Source organism: Anarrhichthys ocellatus, unplaced genomic scaffold, assembly GCF_004355925.1.
Source record: "Anarrhichthys ocellatus isolate YVR2014 unplaced genomic scaffold, GSC_Weel_1.0 scaffold3, whole genome shotgun sequence".
In the NCBI taxonomy this organism is placed as follows: Eukaryota; Metazoa; Chordata; class Actinopteri; order Perciformes; family Anarhichadidae; genus Anarrhichthys; species Anarrhichthys ocellatus.
Window position 1 is genome coordinate 12,468,451 of NW_022280033.1, and position 21,607 is coordinate 12,490,057.

The 21,607-nt window shown below is 38.7% G+C and overlaps 1 protein-coding gene across 1 annotated transcript in view; it reads left to right on the plus strand.

The window, feature by feature from the left end:
• Nucleotides 1–3,232: 3,232 nt before the first annotated feature.
• Nucleotides 3,233–21,607, plus strand: part of LOC116378737 (neurexin-1a) — a 236,807-nt gene continuing 218,432 nt past the window's right edge. Inside the window, exons 1-2 of the mRNA XM_031840694.1 lie at nt 3,233–3,419; nt 4,861–6,211. Of these exons, the coding sequence (XP_031696554.1) occupies nt 5,500–6,211 (712 nt within the window). The 5' untranslated portion in view covers nt 3,233–3,419; nt 4,861–5,499. The remainder of the gene's footprint in view (nt 3,420–4,860; nt 6,212–21,607) is intronic.

A 21,607-nucleotide genomic window follows, 5' to 3' on the forward strand; every position in this document is an offset into this window, starting at 1 on the left:
AGACTAGATGGCATGGACCTGTAGTACAGAGTATGATACTGAACTCAACTGTAAGTCCATGTTTGCCAGCTCGTCTTGTTTCTGTCAGTTTTATGTGTGTCTTTCATTAAAAGCCTCACAGCAAAAAAAAAAAACAAGAGAGCATGCACATGGCTGCTAATCAGCCTGATAACATGCAGCTGTGCCTGCTGCCTGGCTGAGCCACCTTGTCTCTCTACCTGCAGCCAATTCTGAAACACACTCTTCTGCCACAACCTCACCTCAATGAGACCAAACAGATTCAATTAATTAATTAGTAAGCCCTATTCAACTGTGGATTAAAACATATTTATTACATTCAAAGGTGTTCATTCCAAAGTCACATATGCGTTGTAATTCCCACATATGTCTAAATTGATTCCCGCACACATAAAAATATGTATCCCTGGAAATAAAATACAGTTACTGTACAGTTTTATATATTGTTTACTGTAGCAGAATACTCTAAGGTGAAGTTGACATGAAGGAGAGTACTTTATCTGCCGGAAAACCTCCACTCAAGAGAAAAGTAATGTCCTTTTGCAGGAGGTTCAGAAATATACAGTTTCTTAAATTACTCTGGGAAAAAAGATAAATTAACTTGGGAGAATGTTGCTCTCTTAATGTTCCTCTGGTCCAGTAGGAGATCCCCTGGCCAGTCTAAAAAAACAGTTCAATAATACCAAGGTCTATTCACATCTGTTTTTCAACACTCAACTATGCATTTTCCTCAAGTTATACATACTGTGTGTGTTTGTTAGTCAAATAAAACATTTTTTGTTAGAATTGTGTGCTTCCAGTCTACATTACTGTTAATTGACATGTTGGGACTATTATTAACATGAAACTCACAGTTGACCGTAAGATTAACATTAGTTTTCATTCTAAAACCCTTTTCTCTTGTAAAGTAAAAATCGAAACCTCTTCAAACAAAAGATATTAAATGTAACGGGTTATTTTACATTAGATATAAGATGATGTTTCTTTATTTCTTGTCTTCCACATGGATCATCAACTGGTGAGAATGCCATCTGTTTTTCTTAAAGACATGTAGCTTTACCTTTAATCTTTCAGCACATGTAGCCAAGTGTATATTTAAGACAATGTTTTGCGTAGTTTTTCATATTAAAAACTTAGCTGGAGACAGTGTATTCTAACGTGGCTAACAGTGCAAACAACATCAACAGTGCTGACAGAGCTTACAATGCTTACCTGAGGGGGTATTAAGTTGAAAAAGAAAAAGTTGTCTTATGCCCTGAATCCTCTAAATGACAAACCCAATTTGGCTATGATTTCTAGGTTTTTGCGTTTAAAGTGAAGGAAGCAGTACTATTCCGTCAGTCAGTCCCTCCAGTCTGCTTTGCAAGTCCGTGCATGAGACAGTAGTGGCGGAAGTGTCTTGAATAGCAAGATCTTGGGTAAAATGCATGTTTGGAAAGTAGTGAGTATATATACAACGTTTATATTGCACAAGTTGTGAGAGTGATTTGCAAAGTGATTCCTTATTTGATTTCTCAGTTGTGCTTTTGTTAACCCCGGCCTCCGTTTACTTCAGTTCATCCAGACTTTGCATCTGTTTTCTGATTCTCTGTTCACCATGGAGGCCTGAGAGAAAAATAACATTTTCTTCAAGAATTCAAGATAGCACGGTGAGTAATTGATATACAAATGGTCAGTTAAGGGTGAAGTATTCCCTCAAGACAAATATAAGGTTGGTGCCCAGTTGAGAATTGAATACATTGCACACTGAGCAGAATTTTTGTAATAAATTATCTTACAACTAAGTATATTACATCTGTTGAAATATCTGTTTCCACACCACTGAACCCCATTAACATTCATATGTAGCCTGGCTACATTAAACACTCATTTTAACTCTGCAAGTGTAGATAAAAACAGTACCAAAATATTCTTATCCAATAATATATACCTGAGAACAATGTCATTTTCTCGCTGTGCTTGCTTTTATAAAAAATGTGTCAGGTTATTGGTCGCATGAAACTGGTAAGGCAGCTGAATTGAAAGACTGATTACACCACAATTGCACCAGACATGAGTCTACAAATTCCGGTGCTGGGCCCGCCTTGTGTGGATGAAAACATCCATTATGATAAGTCGTAAATAGATAAAACCTGGACATGTTTATAATGTGCAAATTAAATTGTCTTCAAGTGGCATAATAAACTCTGACAACAGATAGGTGTACAAAAAAATTATCAAATATGTCTTACCTAATTTCTCGCAGTAGACTATACTGTAATTACTCATAGTGTACCATATTTAAATTAGGTGCAATATTTAAATTACTATCTTTGATTTTTACAATGTTTTAATATCAGCCAATGACAAATGCAGGTCTTTGACTGCATGGTTCTGACAAAATGCAGAATGCAACATTAAGGCTTACTAAAGACGCGCCCACCACAGAGCTAACACGTATAGTTTGTTAATTGCTCCAACCTTAAAGTAGTTACTGGAAGGAAGCAGATCATTAATGTACACGACTAGCAGTCAAGTATTTTGTATTAATTATAGTGATTAAGGGCATCTTTAAGTATAACTCTTAGTCGTACTTATTGGAGTAATACACCAGAGTTCAATGTGAAAACAAATATGCATTTATATATACCCCCCACCCACAAAAAAAAGCACAGATTTGACTATGCTATATGTGCCAAAAGGTTGTTTCTTTTATCATTCATACAGTACGAAATACATAACCTCCTTAGAGATACTGGGGAATATACAAAGTACCATAAACATGCCTCGAAAAATAGAGTACTACTTGTAAAAGGCGCACTAGACACCCCCTGAGTAATCATTCCGCTGGATCTCATAATAACTCCTAAACTGACAACTCTTGGTGGGTTATTTGAATTTTCCAGGTTTTCCTTTATGGGTCTGATCGCTTGCAATAGTTTAAATGAATGGATTTTTTTTTTTTTGCAGATTGCATACACACATTGGAACATAAGATGTGGTAGTTTGTTTGAAATACTACTACCCCGTTCTGCACATATACCATCTCTGACTGCTTCCCAGCCTTTGGTGTCTCTAGTGCGATCAATTGATGAATCGGAGCAGTTCTACAAGCCTTATCTCCAAAGTTGCCTTTGCCATAAATGTCCGTGGATGGATGCGTGAGGCAGAGGCGCTGTCCGAGGTACTGCATTCAGCCCCTCCCCGGCAGACATCATTGAGAGACACGTGATACGCTCTGTCTGTGGCTCCTGACAGTCGCTGGATAAGCTCAACAGGGAAACCAGATTGCACCTTCTCTTCCACAAAGATAACTGGATTTTCGTCCCGCGCTCCCGACCCACTCCATTACATTTTTCTCTCTGGTTGTTCTTTGTTTTTTTTTTAATCGGAAAACAAATTTGGAGGACGGCATATTTAAGGTAATTTATTTAACCACTGAGCAGGTTTTTAGTGGAGTTAGAGAGAAAGTGGACTCGTCTCTCTCTCTCCTTCTCTTTCTCTGTCTGATGCTGCGATTCACTTGAAAGCAGATCTTGATGTGAAGGCTTCGCTGAGTGGATTTGAGGTACAGGCTCTCAAACAGACCAAAAATATACGGACAGTCGTGGTTTACAGGAGCTCAGCCCGTGCAAGTGTTTTGCATGGAATTGCTTCTTTTTTTTCCTCTTCTGCCAACTATTTAGGGTCCCGTAGAAGTAAAGGTGTACGCGCAAAGGTAAAAAAAAAAATAACGTCTCATCTTGTTTTTGCAAGACATCTTATAGTTGTAACCGATATGAGCATAAATATAGTCTTAGAATAGTGCGTCCTTTACAGCCCTCATCCAGGGTAAGATGTTAAGGTATGGGACGTATTATTGATGTCCTGTTTTGAAAAAAAAAAAACCTGTGAAACGCAATCTTTTGGGGAAGATGACCAGATATGTGATTAAGCATGATGATATACTGGTGGTATTCATCACGTTTGCTGTTTCTGGAGAGAATGTTTCCGTTTGTTTCTAGTGCGGTGCCCAAGTAAACCCGATCTACATTTGTCTTCTTTGAAATGCAAACTAATTGCAAAAATCAGGTTGCCGTCTTTTCTCTGCAGTTCAATGTTGAACGCGTTTAGTGTTTGCAAGGAAAAGCGGAATCCGTCTCATTGTCCGAAAAATAGTGACGAGGCAAATATTACGAAGAGCACATTTTGAGAGTCTGTCTGAGACCCAGCGGCAGCCCGACTGGTTCGTCTTACACAAACAAACCATTGTGAACCAAATGACGCACTTTTTCTCATGGTAGGTCTTCAAGAGAGGGCAGGCCAGTGCTTACTGTATATCGGAATGCTGCTGACAATGGTCATTGGCGGCTGCAGAAGTTGTAATGAGTGTATAAGCAAAAGTAATATTCCTAAAAGAAAAAATGAGTTGTAAATCAGCGGTTTCCTTTTTTTTTACTTTGGTGTGACTGAGATTGTGCGGAGGGAATTTTTTTCAGACACGCGATCATAATGATGCAATATATGATTATTTAATGTTGCTGTTTTCCTCATGATTGTACGTTGTGTTTTTTAATCTTCGAAGGACTGCGTATTTTTCAAAAAAAGACATGGTGTCCGACACACAAGATGAAGTCGTGCGTGGATGCTGACTGTCCAGTGCTGCCATATGCTTCCTGGAAAGCCCTGCTGATATTCATCTATTGATATGGCTCATGTTTGTTGCAACAAAGGCATCTCTGGATATAAGTGTTTGATTGGCTGTGCTTCAGCCTCAACCACAGTATTAACTGTGACTTTTGATTAAGGCTTTGGCCAAAGTGGATTTGGAGATGGATATGGTGAAAACGCTTGTACTGTATCAAATTTGCTTTTGTTTTGCAGAGAGCTTTGGGACTGAGGACTGCCTTGACAGACAGACTGCTTCTTTTGCTGAGCTTATCAGCCAACGTGTCTCCATGTGGGATTTTTTTTTCTCATTGCTACTGAGGATGACTATGTGAAAAGCCCCAAGCAAGGCTTCCAGTTACCCGCCAAAGAATGTTGGCATGAACGTGAAGATTAAAGCTGCCATTTCAACTCAAGTGAAACAGTGCACACACTAACTGCCACCAGAAGGGACTGTTCCATAATTACATAAATTAGATCAAGTGTGCCCAATGGATATTTGAATCCCTGTCACTTTGCTCTAAATAGCCATGGCAGAGAGGACCTTTGAACAGTTCAAACTATTTGGGAGCGAACAGTGAGAGGTTTGGCCAGTGGCCTACAAGGACAGTGTGAGGTAATGGTATTTGCTCCAGGAAATAATTGCTGGCCAAGCCTGTTGCTGCGCAACTATATTATAGCATTGAACTTTTTGTCTTACAATGCATCAGTTCACAATTGTTTATCCATGTAGACAGTCACTTATATGCCAGTCTACTCTCTCACGGTCAACCAAAATAATTTATTGCTTAAGCAAAGGTTCATATAAATAAATTCAGCCCTATAACTCACCTGCATAGATTTTGTGATCACACGATGGTTTTACAAAAGCCACGTGGTGCCCATCTCATATGGGTTGGGCTGCTTTTCTGTTGCTTTGTAGAGATAGGCACTTGTCTAGAGTTTACAGGTGCAGAGGGCCAGTGGGCTAGATTTCCAGTGTGGAATGCATGTTGCGAAAGCGAAATGAGCTTCAATATGAAAACAAAGAGTTCCCACGGGCTGTTAGTTTACTTCGACGATGAGGGATTTTGTGACTTTCTAGAACTTCTCATACTGAATGGTAAACTCAGCCTCCGTTTCTCGATCTTCTGTGCCGAGCCTGCGACCGTCGTATCGGACACGGCGGTCAACGACAGCCAATGGCACGCAGTCACAATAAGGAGAAACTTTAAGAACACAACCCTGAAGGTGGACAATGAGAAGAAATGGGTGGAGGTGAAGTCAAAAAGACGGGATATGACTGTTTTCAGCAATTTGTTTGTTGGTGGAATACCACCGGAGTTACGATCCGTGGCGTTACGACTCACATCAGCTGCAGTCAAGGATCAGCTACCTTTCACTGGATGGATAACTGACATAAAGGTCAACAACACAGAGTCTGTCATGATCAACAGTGAAGGAGTCCTAAAGGACCTCTGCGGTTCAGCCAACATGTGCTTGAATGGAGGAGTCTGCAGTATAATTAACAACGAACCAACATGTGACTGCTCTCGGACGGGGTTCCAAGGAAAGGACTGCAGTGAAGGTAAGACATTTGGATTCAGTTCAGACATACAGTCGGTACGATATGTCCTCTGTAGCCTTTCAAGTCATTTGGCTATGCTTGTTTAGGTTTTACCACGTGCGTCATTGATCTGCTATACAGTTGTTTGAAATGAGTGAGTCTCCTGCAAGGCCTCATTAGCAAAACTTGCAGGTGTTCTCCATCCCCAAAGGTGTCTTCCATTCTTATAAAACAGGTCCATGGGGATTGGTTGACCTATGAAACATCATCTCCAATGGCTTACCTCAAAAGCAAGAGCAGGAGTAATTATCGAAGAGTCAAATGGAGTAAACATAAATGATGTCATTGACTTCATACAGTATAAAAAAGTGCCCAATAGATTTAAATAGTTGTTAACAGAAGAGAACCAAAATATTAACTGGGGGAGATTTTTGTGTCCGTTGCTAACACTGCTATTATTATTACATTGATACAAAAGCTCACCACATTAGGATTTATCATCATCATATCATTTTCTGCAAACTGTAGCATGGCTGAGACACGACTGCTGTCCAAAATGTTATCCTAATTGATTGTTTTATCTTTTGGAATTATTCAATCAGCTGTGTAGTGCCGGAGAATAAAAGAGCTAGAGATCCAGCTAATCAATACACAAAGACAACATTGGGTTCTATGAGGTAGTGAGAATACTGTCACTCTGTCGTGGCCAAATATTGTTATCAAAATATCAGTATCTCTTTTAGTTTTTATCTAATGAAAATGCGTAATAATTCAGGGCATTAGGTGATTGAGTGTGGTGCTTCCCACAGGTTAGCAGTTTGCTGCTGTGGTGAGGAAGAGCAGGTTTATTGTTCAGTGTTGATGGGGGAGGGGTGTGAGTGTATCTGTTTTTTGTATCTATTTCTCCAGTTTATATATAGGCCATTTCATTTCAAATGCCCATGTATCTTTACTCAAGCACGTAAATCATTTATTAACAATAGGCTCATTAAGCCAGCACTAGATAACTAATGCTACGGCATACAGTAAAATATTCCCATCTGATTGTTATTAGTCATTGAGCCAAATATGAAATATCCCTAATTAGAATGGCCTCTACTGTATAGGCAATGTTTTATTTGCTGCTGTATTCATGTTTTGTTAATGGTGTTAATGCGGCGGCAGGGAGCATAAGGTCTTTTACCAACCGCATGCACTGACAGAGTGAATGATTGTTGCTGTAGTTCACTAACAGGCTTTCAGCGTTGGGCAGCATTAAGTATTTGTTTATTTAAACCAATGTACGTCAGTGAGAAATAGCAGGGCTGTATAGCCACACTGCATCAAAGCACCCGGAGTAAATCTAGATCAAAAATTAACTGTGGCAGTAAATATACTTCGACATGCCACCCAAACAGTAATGCTGTTCTCTTTCTTGCTCTTTTCAAGTACAGTGTATAATCACAAATCTTTCTCCAGTTTGGAGGAAATCCAAACAACGCCTAGAAGGCTCTTTGTCTTTTAGTGAATCACAACGCAATCAGTTTTATGGCAGCCATCTTTTTCCTTACGCAAATCTAGCCTGATGACAGGTCTATCTCAAGCTGTGATACAGTCGTTAGGAAACCAATGCAATGAATTGCTGATGACTCTTGAAACAAAATGCATAAGCAACTTTGTTTTTAATGTTAAAACCTAAACAACAGGTTACTATCCAGACAATTACATCTTATTGTTTTTGAATAGACATTTTTTGCATTAAAATTGTTTTTTTTGTTGAGGAAATAACATTCTCAACACACATTCTGGGTATTAAGCATTTTGATTCACATATGTAGGGATTCGATTATAAAGTATGACTGTGTTCTGCCTACTTACTTACTAAAACTAATTTCCAAAGGTCAACTTACTATGATTTGTCTGAGATGAGTTGAGTCAAAACAAATTATCTTTATAAACTATGACTATTTTGGATTCTACATGTCCCTCAAGAATGCTGAAAGATTTTTCAGTAAAACAGACACAAATTCAAATGGTTGGATACGGATGTAAATTTATTACATTTCCTGCAAAATACTTTAATATTATCTAAACAACAAAAACTCAGTTTTAAAAAAAGTAAAAGCAATTCCCTCAATACTAGAATGATAAGCTATTTATATCAGGAAGATGTTGACTTATAATGTTTGATAGTTCAGTCTTCAGGCTTCCATTTTCAGTGGCTCTAAATTAAATACTTTCAAAATAAAATGATTATAGGCTGTCTGTTTTTTGTGTGTGAGTGTGTCTTATTAGTCAAGAAATCGTACGAAAAGTCATTCTCACATCAGAAAATGAAAAAAAATATGGCTTCTGATGTTAATAGTTTTATGGCCATGAAAGAACTAATTGGTTATGTTATTGCAGTATGAAGATAAAAGATGTAAAATATATCTTTGTGCCGCATAAAGGATGAGCAGTCATTGTTTAAAGAGGTCAATGTAACAAATATGCCATGGCAATGGGGACCACATCCATCATTGTTCATGAAGATGAAAGCTACTATATGATAACAATTACAAATATGGTCTAATCACTTTCCATGTAGCGTGTCTGTACACATATATAGAGGAGTTGGTTGGCTCATGGACTAGCTTAATGACTTGACGTTTGATGGGATGGACTATGGACTGTTCTGGTAAATTAATCTCAAACAAATATTTATGAATAAAGTAAGTGTGTCCTTACCAACTGTAATGGCACAAAACACTTAACACAAACCATTCCCTGAATAATACATGGTTCATCCTTATTTTAGGTGCTGCAGTGACAGTGACAAAGAACTGACTTTTTCCAAATTTAGCAGGTCTCCTGAATGAGCTCATTTTGTGAGTTCCAAGATGGTGGGTGAGAGAAACAGTCAGAAAGAGAGCAGCATGTTAAACTCATACTGAAGGTCTTTAAGGATAGTTGTACATCTGTCAACTTGCTGGCATGAATAACCACGTCAAATCATGGAAGAGAAACTACAGGTTACTAAACTGAAATGATTAGATCCAAAAGAAGACAACAGAAGCCTCACAGACAAACGGGCAATATATCAGTAGAGACGTCTGCTGCCGTCACCCCAGAGAGCCAATAAGCACAGTTTGGGATTGTTCCTTATAGTTTGCCAGTGGCTCTAACAAGAATAGTGGTGCTAGTCACAGCTGATCTTTTCCACAGCAAAAGCAGTAATCATTGAAAAATTGGCCCCTTTTAGTATCAACCTGTAAACACAACATTGATACTTTATTTATACAACTATATCACAATAAGTTTTTTATGGCAAACAGTCAAACAGTCGCCTATTTACACATCCAGCAGGCACAAAGCAACATTAGCATTCATTTAGAGTTTTGTTGGCCAATTCATTTAATTACAACATTCACTTTTTTTTGCACTGTTTTGGTCTCCACCAACTCCTTAGGGGAAACCCGCCTCTACTAATGCTTCACTCTGTCCACCAGCTAGTCACTCACTGTCTGCTGTTTCATGCTGGGCAAGTCTCATACATTGGGATTAATCAAAGTGCTGAGGACAGCTTGCCCTTGGATAGCAGTTTGACCGAACTAGACCGTTAAAGCCCAGAGAGCAGGAACGAGCAATTTCACTATGGCATTACACGTAGCCATTTGATCCATTGTTAATGTAAAAATATCCTATATATAGCTATATACTGTATATACAAATACAAATTAATATCTGGCATTGGTGTATCACATCTCTCTGCTTATGTGCCTGTAAAAAAAAAGCACAAAAAGCTCTTTCCCTAGCCCTAAATAGCACAACAGAACTGCTTTGAGTTGACAATGACATATCTTGACATATGTAATTTGTTTGAGCTAAAAAACTTTAAGACTGTTAGTTCATGCTGAACTTTTTACATCGTCTGTATTTTACATTTCTGTCCAGCCATGTTTTTAGTGTTACTATATTTTACACCAGACTATATAAATCATGGTAATATTACCCGCAATGAGGAAAGCTTTCTATAGCTCATTTCTGCATGGTACTAACATTGCAAGACGAAGAGATTCAATTCCCAATGGAGCCATCCATGCTGAAATTGTATGAACTCATGGTACCTTAAGTCACTTTAGATGAAAGCATTCACCCGATTGTACCTTTGCCAGCTAATTCAGTATTCTAGCAAGTTCAGAGAAAACCTTTTTCCCCACCTCAAGGTAATGTGGTATTGCTGCTTGCTTTCTCACCATCCTGAGCTGCACGGGGAAGGCAGCAAACAACAGCTACTACTGCAAATGTCTGTGCATGGAGAATTTTATCAGACCATTAATTCAAAATGATGATTAAAGCTATTGCTTTTAGCCCAGTCAGAATCAATTTTAACTGTCAAAACTAGAAGCATATAATACAGAGAGGTCTGCCCATACGTTTACCTGTAGTGCCCATACATTGATTAACCTCCAAAGTACATTGGAGTTTTAAATTTACCTTTCCACTAAAAATGTAAAAGCCGTTGTATTGCTTTGATCAGATGAAAGGCTCACAGGATTTAACACCAGACCTGTCAAGTCTCCCCTATCCTACCACAAGCTTGCACATTGCACAACCTCACACACGCACACATAAATCCCTTTGATCGGTAAAACAATTATTTAAATGCACTGTTCTATGGCCTGTAAGTTCCCAGAATCTGTCCTCCTTTTTCTCATTAGATAAATTATTTTGTCCTGATAAAATGTAATGATGTTTATTTCATCGTACCTTAGCTGAACATAAATCAGTCAAAGTACAAAAGTAGGGCAGATCTAAAGACTGTACAGCATTTTTATTTAATTTAATTTTGTGCATTATGTAATTCAAAGGATAAATTGACTGGATAAAGTAAATCATTGTGATTGTGTTGCACTTTAGCTGAGAGAATAGCTTCTAGGTCCTTGCAAAGATATTGTTAGAAGTCATTGTAGGACTGACAGCCAGATTACTTAAGAGCCACTTCATTAAGCTGCTAATGCGTGATGACAGGGTACCAAGTATGACTGTAGCCTACAGTAAGTGAAATTATGTCACACCTTTTTTTCACATTTGATTCATAATCATCAGCTTGGTAGTCACGGAACACAACAGCTTCACAACAGATTTGTGCAATGTGAAGTAGTGCAACATATGCAGGAGGCAAAATGTCCGCATATAGGATTCACACTCCTTACATTCTTTACCAGGCCTTGGTAAAGGCCTGGTTTTTTCCACAGCAAATTTGATTCTTGATTGTTGTTATTTAAGGTTTCAGGTTGATTACTGAGAAAGGATTTACACATTGAGGAACCTTTAGCCAATCTCTTTAGTTTGAAGGTGATCTACAGTGTCACACATTTGTGAACAGCTACTGAAAATAGTTCAAGGTTACTCGGCTCTCTATCTGTAAAGTTTGATTTAGCCAGTGGGTGGTACAGTCAATCGTTTTTTGCTACAGGGTTTTACTTTTACATGTAGACAGAAAACATGCATTTTTTTCTGATGTTATTGATATGCCATTGGTCCATTTTTATGTTTTTCATGACACTGGATCCTTAAATATTTCTGTCTCATACAAATCGATTCTTAGTCAGTGGCAATGGGATTCCCCGGTAAAATGTCCTGCCAGTATAATTTGAAATATGAAGATTTCCGCAGCCCCTTCATTACATTTCGAGTGGTGTTTTACATTATCTGTCACCAATGACTCGTAACCTGCTATGACACCACTTGTAATATGGAGATGGAGGACGAGGAAGAGGTGTGAAACGTCCAACATCGGCGTTCTTTTACAGGCATGTCTCTGACTGTAACATTAGTATAATATTTACTCCCATTTTACCATAGCTCCATTTTCGTCTCCACCAAACTCCTAAAGGATATATTCAATGCGTTGTTCCTAGATAAAAAAATATTGATTTGTTAATAAAACATTTTGGCTACAGTGATACTGAAAGACTGAAAGCCTTTTGGTGTCAAACAAAAAAGAGAGGATTTCTTTCTTTGGGGAATAATTTGTCGATCCTGGCTTTTGCAGGACATCTAGCAAAGAACTTGTTGGACTGTTCATCACACCGTGTATGTGTTTCTGAATGAAGAAGCGAATCAATTTAAACTGAAATATCTGTTGATGCTCTGGCAGCATGCTTCTAGTCAGTACTGGATGTGTTGTGCCAAGTTGTATCCCTAAGGACAATTCAACCCAACGCACTAAAAAATACAATAGAGTGAGGAAGTGGGCAGGCTTGTATTGGGTGGCTGAACAACTGAACGGAAAAAAAATCTGATTGAAAAAAAGCTAATGGTACATGTCTGTGCAGTTAACAACTAAAATCAATGCGTCTCAAATACTACAGTCGTTGGAAATATATAGAGAGCTTACTCCTAATATCCTGTCCCTGTGCTGATTATGGGACTAGCAGGGTTTGACATTTGTAGAGGTTTTACAGTTTGGGACTTTGCATCAATTTATATACAAGAGCAATGCTTTTTGCACAACTGTACAAAGACAGACTGTAGATAAATGCACAATGAGTCAGGGTAACACATATGGAAACAGTTACTTTAGTGAACTCAATACGTAGCTTGTGTTTGTCAAAAGCAACACTATCATTTTTAGCTGATTTATGAAATGAGATTGAATGAGATAAATGAAATTTATGAATGAGCCGTTTTTTAATTATTCAGTAGCTTTGCACGTGTTCACATATAGATTAAACTGCTTTGAGACACAATATAGCAAGATGAATTATTAAAATGAGCGCTTTCTTTGAAGTATGTCTGTCATTGTATGTCACACGAACACGTGGCCTCACTGTATCTCCTAAAGTGTCATTCTGTCTAGAATCCTCTAGTGCAGCTTCACTCAGACGAAAGCAGATTATTAGTATACTGCTGTCTCTGAGTCCAATGACAGATATTGGGATCAAAAGATTAGAGGGATTTTCCTGGAGGATTTTTGCCTTGTTTAATAAATACAACTGCTTCTGACTGTCAAAGGGTGTTTGTGAAATTCTTTGACATAAAACTCTCCTTTAACGGGATTCGTCCCACAGCGCAAATAAACATGTCCGAGTATCCACAGCACGCTCACACATGCTTGTATTAAACTGGGCTATACAGTGTGTTTTTATTGTAGCATGTGAGCTGACATAAGGAGTTTAGTTTTTTTTGTCTTGTTTGTTTGTTTATCATAGATGACGTCCTTTAGTTTTTTGTTTGGAAAAATATCTCACCTTGCATAATCGCTGAACAGTTTGATCTCCTCTCGACAGATTCAGAATAAAAGCTGCATGGAGGCGAAAATGTGCCTCTTTAAATTCCAGACTGCAGATGATATTTTCACTTTGAACATAAGTTGCCTTTCATGCTGCTGGTTAGGTGTCATCCTCCATGAGAGTCGTCTGAAATGCTAAAAACAAGTCGAAAGTGCACTGTCAGAATTTCAAAGCTGTCATGCTAATGGTGAAGCGAAGACAAATCACTTTTCAACAACATTTTATGTGACTTTGAAGCCCTTTATAACTGCAAGAGCACAAATAAATCCGACTTCACAATAATAGCGTAGGGGAGACTATTCGTCACCTTTAGGGATTTCTACCTCCTGTACAAGTAGGTGAGTGCTCCTTCTTGCACGTAATATATATATCCACCCTTATAGATTCATTGATCAGATTTATAAATCAAAGGTCGCTATGGATCTTTTTGTTCATTTTTTTTTTACAGTTGTCTCTTTTGTCATTTTTAATGGGAAGGGCTATAGCTCACTGTTCACAGTACTTAGAGCTTAGCTACATTTAATGCTCAGTGTGCTTTATTAATACTTTTTTTTTTACTTCAGCTGAAGAGCGCTCTTCAGATAGGGATTTGTCACACGTCAACGGTGAGAGCCACAACTACAGTTTCCTTAAGCAACTGCTGAGCGTATTTAAGGTGCTTGCTTCAACACGAGGCTGTGATTTCTAATACAATGAGGTTACAAATATGCTGAGCCAATACTTAAAAATGTGCAGTTTACATTGATTCTTAGGACATCTTTGCTCCCCACCAGGCCTAATACTCAAGTGTTTAAAAGCTACTGCATCATAAAAAAGATTTACTCCACACCTGTAATACTATCCTAGATATTGTCAATCCTGGGATTAAGGTTGTTAGAACTACTGTATAAGCTGCTCTGATTATCCTGTTGGATCGTGCTGACCCACAAGATGTAAAAGAATGACGAGGTCTTCAGCACATCTGCTGCCACAATCCCCTCTGTTTGGGCTGTCTCTTTGGAAATAACTGGATTGGACTTTATTGTCCACACACCATCTGTCCCGAGAAAAATTAAGACTGTGTGAGTACTTTGTGGTATAGTTAGCGCACCATTGTCCCATTCTTATGATGAAGAATGGCTGTAGAACAAATGTGGTTGGACATAAGTTTCTATCACAATTTTATTGATTCACTTTCTTGAGGTTGTCTACAGCATTCAGAGTATTGATAGAGCAGCAAACAAGTATTTGCTACGTAACTTAAAGATATAAAGGACTATTGGCCTGAGCAGAGAATAAAGTCACTCTCTATCTGTGTGTGTTGTAATCTGAGCTTCTCTGTGCTGAGTTGATATAGCTGGGTCGGCCGTGTGTGCCTTTTAGTGTATATTAGTGCATGTGAACGTGCCCCACTGGTTAGCTCTGCACTGCGCTCATACAGCAGTTACAGCTGATAACACCATCCCGACCAACAGCGTCCTCACAGCAGCATATCGTCCACCTTCCGGTCAGCTGTTGTGGCAATAGATATGATCTTAATTTAGAATTTAGCACCTTTTAGGCAGCAGTTTGGCCTGCAGTCGGAATCTCCAGCCAGAGGAGGAGTGTCCAGCGTCTCCTCCCTGGGCCAGGAGCACAGCTTCGCCTTGCTGCTCCGAAGGTCCTCGCTGGGAGCCAACACCGACAACATGCTGCTCGAGGCCCAGGGCGTAGTGCTGGGCTAACTGGAGGGAAGGGTGGCATGGGTGAAGTAGAACCAGGGCTGCGCGGTGCAGACTTTCAGACCCTTCTGCAAAAATGTGGGAGGTTTTTCTAAAGGGACTCTGGTGCATGGAAACACCACTTTCATCCACAAGGAACACCAAAATGAAAGTTCCTCTGCATCTTGGTTCTAAGAGCACTCTCTGGACGAAGGTTATTAGTTCATATTGTGTCATCGTTATTATCAATGTGTATGTTATTTCAGTTTTATCATCTTTCCATCGACGTTAGCTACAAATTAAGTATTTGCAGACTAGTTGACTTTCTGCTGAAGTGGATACTGGACACTGTCCAATATTGAGGAATGCAGTGTCAGTGGGCTGACCTCACAAAAATGTTATACAAAGAGTGTATTTTTCTGAAAGCTTACATGTGGCACCGTTAACCGACTCAGCTTGTAAAAGTTGAAATTGTGCAGTATAGCCAGAGCTGTGGGAGCTATCAGTTTCCATCAGAGTGGCCGGTCACTCTGCCCATTTCCTCTCTCTCCACTCCGACAGTTGCTTGAGGAGGATAATGAGAGAGATGGTGAGCTGTGTAATGCCACTAACGCTCCTCTGTAAGATAGATGCATTAGGTTTAGGCTGTGGTACTAAGAGATGAGCCTTCACTTCTACTTATAATTCTTGATTTGGTCAAATTTGTAATTTAACAACAATCGATCCTCCGGTAGCTCTGACCTTTGCTGCAAGGCTTTTACATTTTCCCTTAAAGCGCCTCTGCGACAAAGGATTTCAGAGCAGCCTTCCTGCTACTATTTTTCAAAATTAAAACTAATGGGCTGGCAATGAATTCAGTGCCTTCTGTTCTTTGTTATTGTAGAATGGTGATGACATTATAGTACCCGCTGATTATCAACACTGCAGTACAGGGGTGGGGGGTTGTCAGGGGAGACCATGTAGAGAATGCACTTTTTGTTTGCACAATTATTTTAAAGGAGCAGTCCGTTAATTTTATGAAGTTCAGTTTACTTATAGTACTACTCAGTCTGTGAAAACAGTTGTATGATGTCAGGTGGGGCACAGTTTTCCAAAGTTATTAAAAATAACCCAGACGACATAATCCACTATTGAGTTGCATGATTGGAATTGTAGGATCTCGGGTCTTTGCAGTATGGGAGAGGTATAGGATAGTGAGGAGGATTCGAGTCAAAATCTGTCCGTCAGTAAAATAGAAGACAAATGATCCTTAGTCAATCATAAATTACAAATTCAAGCACCAGAACAGCAGTGAGTGGTTTGCTGCATCCAAACGGCAGGTTCATTCTGGATGCGGAAATGCCGCTCTGTGTCAATTGTCTGGCTGTTCACACCAGAAGAGCATTTCTCCGTGCCAGTCAACAAGCAACAATTCTGCTCTTTTGCTTGTTTCGCTCTTTCTGTCCGTCTTCTTGTGTGAGTGCATGTGCTTGGCACTCTGTTTAGACACAACTGACAAATATGTCTAATAAGTAAGTCATTTGAAACCTGGATGGAATTTGAAATTAAATAATGTTGGGGCGGGGGAGGTTAATCTGGAGAATTGAAACGTCAGGAGAACAGCGAGGAGACAGGAGAGGAAAGTTGAAAGCGTGTGATGCCTTTTTTTTAATCATTTTTTAGAATCAGATCATTAATATCACATACAACATATAATTAATTTGTTCATAGTAGATTATCAGTGTGTTTTCTTGCCAGATTCGGTCGCAGCAAGTGGAGAAGATAGACAAGCTGCTGAAAGTATCGTTGAAGTTCGCGAGCTGGAGCAAACGCATTCTTTATAATCAGCCCGACTGGTTTACATGATAGGGGAAAGGAAGCGTGCAGCCCAAAAACAAAACTTGTGGTGCTTCTTTGTCCAGTGTGAACCTGGCGTTAAGGAAGCTGGACTCACCATATTTCAAAAGAGCTGGAAAATGTTGATGCATTGCATGGTGTCACCTAAACATCCTCAAGCAGTCACCTACTCATGTCTCTGATGCAGCACCTTTGAAGGGATGTCCAAATATCAGAGGTTTTTGTATGAAGAATTTTAGCTTCTCCACAATAAAACATAGTCCTAGCTGACCTACTTCTCAAAGCAATGCTGGCATGATAAACTGCTTCAGTTTGAGGCTATTTAAGATGGAATTGAACCGCTTTCATAATACTGAACATCGTTTACATATTATGTCTTCATTATTATTGCTTTTTACTTATTATACGAAATGCCCTTATTTAAGTGAGTCTCTCACCTCCTCTCTGACCAGTCTAGAGAACAAATTAGTTTTCCCTGAATAGTGATGACTGTATAAAAATGGTATTACGGATGCAGAACATGAACACACATACAGTATTTGATGTCACACTACTACTACAAAACTTTAAGGTAGAGTCTGACTTTCAGATTTTTAAATACACAGCTTTCTAGGAGAGAATGGGGCCATTTGTTTAAGAGCTGCTGCATTACACACACAATTAGGCTCTCTTAGAAGCTTTTTTTTTTTACCGAAAGCAATTTTTGAAAAGCGGCTACATAGTCTTTCAGTAAAGTATAATATCTAGGTTGAAAGTTGTTACCTTATTGGTGATGGCTTGCAGTTGAGTCCTTTCTCAACGTTGACAGAAAATACGGGATTTGACAGCACAAAGCTCCATTGTGATATCTGTGAAACCTATTTCAGGATCTCAATGTCACCGTATAGCTACAGCTTCTTATTTCTAACAAGAGCGCATACAAAACTATGCAAGATAACAGGCAAGAACAAACTACATTTTTCCCTAGTTTTTGCCTTCAGGATCACGTACATTGATTTTGACTTTAAGGAAAAATCATGACTATAATTAAAAGAGTTCAAGGGCACTAACCATTTCATTTTGGGGTGTGTTTCCTTTAAGGGAGTGCATGTTAATTGGTTAAAATAAACAGTAGAACCAGCTGAAACTAGGATACAATAGAGACAAGGAATTCCAACAAACCTAAACACTTCAATTCTGAGGACATTAAGAGTGGACGACAAAAGGTTGATTCAGGGAAACAGCATGTTCTTAAATTGTCATAAGGCAGAGAAAAAATGAATTATATCTCTAGTGAATGTGACACATGTTGCTTCATGTGAACTGTAGTGTCACCAAGAGCACTATGATGCTGCTTGCCATGTCTCATCAGCCAACTGCATTCAGACACACAGCAGGACAGACATAGATGTTTTAATGACATGTTGTCGAGCTGGCTGATAGCGGTGTAAAGTATAATCAGCCTTTTCTCATTACTTTGTTGTCTGATACCGACACACACGGCACCGTTTAGCGTCTGTATGAGACACACCGGGCTTTCAAGTAACTACAATATAAACCCATCGGCGTCATTATGAGATGCTCTGAGGAATTGGTCCGGGAGTGGGATGTTGTAGTATAATGACTTTTAAAAAGAAAACACACACGGTGGGTGGGTAAAACACAGGACTCTCAACCAAGAGACCGGGTGTTCGTGTCACAAGGTTTTGTTGTTATTGTGAAGATGCGTTAGTGAAGTTTGTGACCTGCTTTGCGTACTTATGTGATGTTAGGTGTTTTTGTTTGAATTAACAACGTTAACCACATGTTTACTGCACCCGTGCAGTGGGCTACCCGGTGCGTTAGAAAGTGATGCCAAGGGGTCTGACAAAGCATCAGTATGTGACGAGTTGGAATAAGAACATGTTTGGATTTTGGCTTTCTACGAAGTCACTTTGGCGTGATTTAGATGTCACAGTTTTGAGCTCACAATCAAAGCATCACGATTGTGTTGAAGTGTCAAAATCATATCTGCAGGAGGCAAATAGAGAAGAAAATTGATTTTTAAAAATATTTACCATCCTTGATTTTTTTTGTTCTGCTGCTGCACACCAGATGCTTTATTTAGTTTGGCATCAAATTGAATAGTAATGTAATTACTTTCCATCAGCTAAACACCGTGCGCATGATCAACAGCACAAGACCATCAGAGATGCAGATCATCTGATAGACAGTTGAGTGCATTTCGGTGTAGTTTTACCAGCACAATAGCACTGGGATCACTTTGTCAAGGGGATTAAATGGATTTACGTCTCTGGATTAGAATGCAACCAGCTGGGTACATTTGTGAAAGAAAGTGTGTGCGTGTGTGTGTGTGTGTGTGTTTGTGATAGGGGGCTTGTTTTAATGGTCCATGTCAGTTGATACTGCTGGAAGAGGAAAGCTTCTTTTCTTCAAAATACAACCAAATGAAACCTTGTTTACTGTGATTCAGAAGAATGATGTATACAACAAATCAAATTCTCTGAGCACCTATACACTGCATTAGAAACGTGATGTTTCTCCCCTGTTGCCATTTAAATTGTGTTTATGTCTCTCTTAGTGTGAAGAAAATGTGCTCAGATCAGATTTCATATAAGGATACTATACTGCATGCCTCTCAAGCTAACCTAATTAGGATTAATTAATCATTGTACCTCTAAATCTGATTTTTATTTGCTTTTGATCACCAATTATTAGAGGAAAGGAATCCCTATAACACAATGTTAATTATATGATAACCTTACACGCAGTCTAAAACAAACTATCAAAACAATGCTGTTAAACGGGCCACTCTTGGAATTGAAATGCAATGGGAGGAATGACTACACATTGCCGCAAAAGTCACCATCAGTCTTTGGGGTTTTGACATAAGCAAACGGTCGTGATTCTTCTACTTTACACTTCTCATGACGTTACTTTGCAACTGCCAGCTTCATGCTTGCCTTGTCGGAATGCCTTTTCAGCAGTGTGCTTTTCATCATCAAGCTAACTTTTTGTGAACAAAGTGCACTTTTTTACTGTCCTGTAAACGTCCAAACTGAAATCAAGGACATCAGGAAATAAGATCCTCATAATGCATGAGGCTGCACACATTTCAAATCATCTGGATTGAATGTGCATGAGTCTGTGTGCAAATCGGAATTTGTTTTCAAAGAATTAATTTGGTTAAAAAAATATGAAAGTTAATTAAGAAATGGTATAAATATCCCAAATATTCTATTCCACAAGGGCTTGGATAAACTACTTTATTGGATAATAGTACTTCAGATTGACAACTGAATATATGTAAAACAAATTTTACATATATTTGAACTGACTTGTTCTTGTCATGCTAAGTGAAAGTGGTTGATTGCGTTGTAATTTGTTCACAAAATGATGATTTGGATTGTTTTTTGTGCATGATGTCTGATTTGGAAGGGGAACCAGTGGTGATGGTAAGTCTTGGGTGAAAAAAAACGCTTGAATCTGGGCAAGAAACCATTTTACAGAGGTAGGAGTTTATTTTGTAGTGGCAATTGGTCTTTTGTGCCCAACTGGCCGCATCGTTAAAGTAATTGGATTGATTCCAGGATATTTTTTGTTGTACAAATATTGATTATACATTACATGCTACTGTCTTTATGATTTTAATTCATGGTTGCCCTATTGAGAATTCATAATAATGTATCACCAAAGAAAAAATATAATTTTGTGTATTTCTGCTATTTTCATTTTACATTTTTAATATTGAATATGGAATCAGTCTCCAGGCAAATCACAAGCACTTAATGGTGAATAGAACTGTTGACTGACTATATTTTGTTGTTGTTTTTGTAGGCAGTTGGGCCCTTACAAACTCTCATTTCAATGGTTTTGCATGTTTTCTCAAACCCATTTATTTTCCTCTCATTGGTAGCATGATGTTTACCTCACCTGTTCGCTATTAATTAACCCACAAGTAATTATTCTCTTGGCCTCCTTTTATTAGAGGTTTTACAAATGGCAGTTGTCTCACCTCCTCACAACTCACTTTGATTGACAATGCAATGTTAGAGAAATTTCTTTTGGGAGACAATCTCCTTTTGCGTTGCCGATACATGCTCACTGGTCATTGCTTTCAGTATGGCAACCAAGTCACCTGATTTCAGTCACGAGACCCCACTACCCAATCTGAACCCTTCGAAGCCTTGCTTTACCACAGCTATTTATTAGGGTTCTTGTCTCTTGCACTGCATTTCATCACATATGGAGCAGCTTTTCATTTAAGAAAAAACAACAAAACACTGCACACTGATTCCCTTGAATCTATTGAATTAAATAGTTGTTGTAACCAAAAGTTAAAGTCCATCATGTTTGAAAAAGAGAAAAAAAAAGAAGTTAATTTAATTAGCCTTACGCAACAGAATGAACCAGCCTCATGCCTGAAGATGTTTATCCCCTTACGGATCATGATCAATACTGGTTCTTCAATCTTTTAACAGTGATGACCAGTTTTTATCTGCTGCCAGCAAATAGTTTAGTTCTTCAAGGTTATATCAAATATTCAGAAGGGCTCCTTGAGTTACAACTCTGTCCTGTATTCCAGGTCAGTGTACGAGCAAAAAGGGTAGACGACAAAATGAAGGCCTATGCAATAGATCAGCATTTCCTCTGCAGGAGTTACAATA